This window comes from Cricetulus griseus (assembly GCF_003668045.3).
Source record: "Cricetulus griseus strain 17A/GY chromosome 1 unlocalized genomic scaffold, alternate assembly CriGri-PICRH-1.0 chr1_1, whole genome shotgun sequence".
NCBI lineage: Eukaryota > Metazoa > Chordata > Mammalia > Rodentia > Cricetidae > Cricetulus > Cricetulus griseus.
In genome coordinates this window covers 215,289,341-215,295,340 of record NW_023276807.1, presented here as the reverse complement: position 1 = coordinate 215,295,340, position 6,000 = coordinate 215,289,341, and the positions used below count along the sequence as shown (strand labels likewise).

The 6,000-nt window shown below is 38.2% G+C and overlaps 1 protein-coding gene across 3 annotated transcripts in view; it reads right to left on the bottom strand.

The window, feature by feature from the left end:
- Positions 1 to 393: 393 nt before the first annotated feature.
- Positions 394 to 6,000, bottom strand: part of Mtmr6 (myotubularin related protein 6) — a 42,114-nt gene continuing 36,507 nt past the window's right edge. For 2 of the 3 annotated variants that reach the window (XM_027390412.2, XM_027390414.2), the window contains one exon: positions 394 to 2,450. In XM_027390412.2, coding sequence (XP_027246213.1) covers positions 2,205 to 2,450 — 246 coding nt within the window. In that variant the 3' untranslated portion in view covers positions 394 to 2,204. The remainder of the gene's footprint in view (positions 2,451 to 6,000) is intronic. The other variant, XM_027390413.2, reaches the window with a different exon arrangement.

Genomic DNA, 6,000 nt, shown 5'->3' with positions numbered 1-6,000 from the left:
ACCATAGGTGTAGCTTCTGTCATTTCCAAGTACCACAATCTCAAAGCAGACTTCCCAGTCCTCTGGCTCTTAGAACTCTCTCTTTCTGTCCACCCCACTTCTGCTATGTTCCTTGAGCCTTACATCTGGGGCTGTGTTGTGCTGTGTCAATTGGTACTGGGCACCTCAAGGTCAGTTGTTCTTTGAATTTTGACCAGTTGTGGATTTCTGTTATGGCCTCTGTCTGCTACAGAGAGAAGTTTCTTTAATGAGGGATGAGAGGAAAACTGATCTGTAGGTATGAGGTTAAGTATTTAGCGTGCAGTTAGGGATTCTGCTAGTTTAGTAAAGCGACAGTAGTAGGTTCTCCTCGAAGATCCTCATTTGTTTTTTCCCAAAAGAAAAACATTCAAAGTAAAACATGAACATTTAATTGCCTTTAAATAATACATGAAATAATTTACATGCTATACATCCCAAAACACAATGAACATAACTCCAATTTTATAAGACATTTACACAGACTTTTGTCAACATATGCCCTCTATGTTACCCAGGATGTTATCTGTGTGTGAGCATGTAAACACATATGTACATGTGAAGTTGAAGATTAGCATAATGAACCAAAATGATGATTATAAGAAGTCTGCCATAGAAGAGTCTAAAACTACAACCTGATGGAACCAAGGCACAAAAGCTTCCTGTTGTGGCCACAGAGATTAGTTTCCTTTCCCAATGTCTAAACATCATTAATTATACACTATATTTTTATAGTACATTTCTGTTACTTTTTAAAATGCAGTGTTTTTATTATATAAGGTCTTACGGAAGTAAACTGGAAAAATAAACAGAACTAGACAAAAATCAGATACAATAAAGCTTTCTTTCTTTTTCAAGAAAAGATACGTATATTCAAGACTAATATAAGAAGTATTACAGATATAGGTGCAATCAGGAGATATATAAGATAAATTATGCAGATTTCTTAGTGCCCTTGAACTGTACCTCATGTCATCTGTTTAAAAGCCAGCTGGTAATACTGTCAATCGAAAGTGGTTTTTTGAAAAGATATGTTTTTTGAAAAGATATCCTACTGCACAGAATAAACAATGACCGTAACAAGGCAAACAAAACTCTTTTCAGAGTTCAAGCTGCTTTTGTTGGACATTAACCGGCTCCCCTCAGTGCTCCCTTTCTGTCCCTTCTATATTTAAGAGAAAAGAAATATGTTCTACATAAAAATGATTGCTTTAAAAATCACATAGCCAAGCAAAATCTCCACTCTCAGTGTGTGTAGGCAGGGACACTAAAGTGAAATGTTCTAGATCAGGCAGTTATAAGTAGTAGCACTCAGAACTTTTTAGAGCTTCACCACTTTAAATGGACAGTTCTCAAAGGAGTAAAGCCAACCAGGAAGTATGAGTTAACAGAATGCAGTAATCTGAAAGTAAATGCCAAATGTGCTTATACTTGTCTAAGAAATCAGTCTGCTAAGCTGTAAATAATGAACTGTCAGCTGCAGCTTGAAACAAATGACATCCAGAACAAAGCCTTCAGAGGTGCTAACTTTGAATATGGTTGGGGTTGGCCAATTACGATTTACTGGAGTCTACAACTTTCTATGCAGAAGCACTGCAGCGTACAGCCCTCAAGTAATGAGAGTGCAGTTCTTTTCATGAAATAAGGCTGAATAAAGGAGCAATCAGACATCTTGTCCTTGGCTGTAAAACCTAAAGAATAAACTGAGAATTTACTTTAAGGCCATCTCAGAAGTACTTCTCATGGCACTTCAATGTTAAAACGTCACTAAATGGCAAAATACACAAACAGTCACACATCTGCAGACCTAAAAGCACATGCCACGTCAATCATTAAGGGTTCGAATCACCAGGTCTGTCTTCTCACGAGTTAAATTATACTTAAGGAAAGCAATTTGAGCCTGGCTGTAACTAACATCTGAATCAACAGACTGTCACCTCACTGGTGTACTGGGTAAGTGCACCCAATACCACTCACTTCCTACAGAGATGAGTATCACTCTTGCTACAAACAGCACTTAGCTGACATATTCCTCTCAAGAGCAGTTATGATCCTTTTCTCAACTGTTCACCTGCTGTTGAGCCCCAAAGTCACTGAACAAATCCCCCTGCCCACATGAACAGATCATCCTCACGACTACATATTTCTTACACTACAGTCAGTCCAGGAGACATACTTGAAGGAATCTAACAAGTCATTCTTGCCACACCATACTCCAAGCTGACCACAGTAGGCTCGGACTTAGAAAACTCCTCCGGGTAGTCACAGTACCGATTATCTGGTGGGTTGCTGCCCTCTATAGCCCGAAGTGTGTCATTCACTGGAAGCAGACTCTGCTCTTTCAGAGACAAGGAGGTTTTGAGGGCAGGTGATTCAGGGTGAACATGTAGCAAGTCCTTCGTTAGGAGGCCATTTTTGCATTGTGTAATTTTCTAAAACAGAACATTGAAAAAGCATTAGTAACTATAGATAATACGTGATCAACTATGCTAAGTGAAGAAAACCTGCTTTAAAAAGTGTTCCCCTTGTACATGATACACAGTTATAAACTCGGTAATGAAAAATCCCAATAGCTTAAAATTTATCAAGGAAAATGCTTCATTAAGTCTTTACATTTGTCAATCAAGTCAACCAGATTTGACTGGAAAGATCTCTTGGTTTTCACATGCCAGACGTGCACCTATTAATTAAGAGTTTAACAAGCAATCATTTTATAAGGAAGGGATGTAGAGAACATGCTCAGCCTGAAGTCACTATAACACAATGATCACACCTCATTCAGCTGAAGGTCCTGCTGACCATGACGAGATCCTCACAGGGTGTCGCTCACTAAGGGTCACCACGTGACCTTTAGAAGGTCACACAATCTTGTATTTTTTCTTTTTTTTTAAACCTAAGATTTCAAGTGCCCTTTGGCAGAGCATCATGCTCTCCCAAATCAACTGTCTCCAGACAGCTGTCTGTCTCATGCTGCCTATGTCTTGCCTTTCCTCGTCTGAACACTAACATGCACCCTACAGTTTACTTAAGCAGTCACCATTTTCTCATCTAAGAGACCATGAAAACCATCTGCCTCAGAGGCAGACAGGACAGTCTCCCTGAACAAAAACAACTGTCTAACACACATACATACATACATACATACATACATACATACATACATATATATACCCCCATACACCCCCCCACACACACACACCACACAATACAAAACACATATATATTTGTTCATCCTTTTTGGTTATATATGATGACAGAGAAATGATTACAGGAAAATCTTATTGTAGAGAGATATTTAATGTGCACATATAACAGAGCATAAAGATAACAATAGTAAGGTGGAAAAGAGAATAGGCCAGACAAAGCTATTTTCAATAAACCTAGCTGATGGGGATATCTTCTATACATATGTTTCTCTTATTGATTGATGAATAAAACACTGTGGCCAATAGGGCAGCAAGACAGGAGGGACTAGGAGATGAGAAGCATTCTGAGAAAGGGAGGCAGGAGCCAGCCAGAATCTTGATGCTGCTGGAGGAGTAACACCATACTAGGCATAATTAATATACGTCTCTGAGTGTTCATTTGGGGCTGACGCGGTTGTGGGTCCAGGCTGGTGGGAAAGAATGCTCATAACAAAATGGTGCCAGCAATGTGTGGCATGAATTTCCATGTAAACCTGACAAAAGCTTAAAAAGGGATTTTAGAAACAAAAGAATGGAGACAAGCACGGCTTCTTGGTAGCATTTTCTCGGGTGGTCTCTGTTTTGCTAGAGACAAGCAGAGACTCATGAGGCTCCTTTAAGGGAGGTTTCCTGACTCAGCATAAATGGGGGTGGGGGGTTTGGAAGGGGGATGGGACACACAGCAGGGCTTTTTTAAGAGGCTCCACTACCAAACAAAAATTGTATGTACAAGAAACTGGCAGCAGAAATGATCAGCATGCAGCATAGCAGATTTAGCTTTTACTCATCAAGATTTAAGAGTCAAGGCAGTGAGCACAGCTCCCAGTGCTGGTGGTAAACTTATGCCCGCCATATTGGGAAGCCAGCAGCTAAAACATCTGCTTTAATTTTAGCAATGGTGTTTAGCAGATAAAAGACTCCTGGCCAGAAAAAGATAAAGATATACAGTAAAGACAGATTCAAAAGGAAAAACCCTAAAGAAATACAATGTGTTTAAAAATATATGTAGGCTTATGAGAGAAAAAGAAACAGGACAAAGTAGTTAAAAGAAAGAGAGAAAGAGACAGAGAGAGAGAGGGAGGGAGGAAGGGAGGAAGAAAGAAAGAAAGAAAGAAAGAAAGAAAGAAAGAAAGAAAGAAAGAAAGAAACTGTGAGGTGGTTGCACACGCCTTTAATCCCAGCACTCAGGAGGCAGAGACAAGCAGATCTCTGTGATTTTAAGGCCAGCCAGGTGTACAGAGTGAGTTCAAGGGCAGCCATAGTTACACAGAAAAACCCTGCCCCCCAAAGTGAAAAAAATAAAATAAATAGAGTTATAATAATAAATAAATAAGCCTCATAAAGATGGAAATACATAGAGAGTCTGAATACTGTATGTTTTTGGGTTATCTTTGAATTTTTTGATTGCTGAGGAAGGAGCAACAACTTCTAAAAGATATTTGATTATAAATGGTGCTGGATTAATCCAACTTATATATTTTGAAAATGCTTTGACTTCTAAATTTAAGTATAAGGACATGTTACTTGGGAAAAGAGTTTCTTTTTTTTTTTTTTCACAGAAAATGAAAAGCTGTGGATTCCTTTCAGACTAATGTGGTTTGATGAAGCAAGACCCCCCTGAAGCAGTGGCCCAGGTGATACAACACTAAAACAGCTGAGACAATGCAGCTTTGCACACTACTACAACAAAGGCTTAGCCAGGTTTCTGTGTTTTCTAAGGATCTCCACAGTAATTTCAGTGCCCCCAAACAGCAGGAAGCAATTTGGAGAGAACAATGCCCACATTCCCAAATACTGTTTATAAATGTTTGTCTTCATTTAAATGGTATTGGTTATAAATGATTAGTGATCACAACCAATCTCTTTTTAAAGGAAAAAGGGGTATTATGATATAGAAATGAATACTTTGTATTGGAATGGATTTTCATTTATTGATACAAATTTAAGGTCAATTTTGTGAAATATATATTTCTCCTCTTGTTTAGGTATTGTGATTATATAGCTCATTTAAAAATGTAATGTATAATTAAGTTCAAGAATATATATATATATATATATATATATATATATATATATAAAACTTAGGTTAGTTAGATTTTCTAGATATATAGATAGACTTCAATTGGATAGGCATTCTTCAAACCTTTCAAAGACCTACAGAATGTGACATTTAAAATGGTTTAGGGTTTTTCATGGCAGTGAGACACAACTGCTCCTGGCAACACCACCAATTACTTCAGAGGAAGATAGGCATCAAAGAAACCCATTATGGAGTTTGCTTTTGACATGGCAAAACTAGCCATTTGGGTAAGAAACTGCTCTTGCCCAGATTGTTTGACTGTATGCTGTATAAACTGGACATGTAGGACCCACTGGAAAATGACTGCTGCACTTACAAAACAGTCCTGTAGGGTTCCTGCTTCATGGAAGAGTCTGCTGGACATTCTGCAGGACACCGAGAAAAATGACTGCCAAACTGCCAATACAGTTGGACAGTTTAAAATTTCCTGCTTCACTGAGAATTCTCCAGACACAGTAGGCCTGTAGGCTGAAGATGGATGCCCCACTTTACAGAAGAACTATGGATGACTGTCCAGGTAGCGAGATGTCTCTGTCTCTATACTATTCTTCTGTGGTCTTTGATGGAGTTGAAGACAGATAGTTATGGTTATGGTTTTCCTTAGTTATGATAAAAGATAAGTTACATATAAAACTTTAGACTCACAAAGATAGGATAGATAATAGAATATTTTCTTTAAATCTTGCTAAATGTTAATGGACTAAATATTGTAATTAT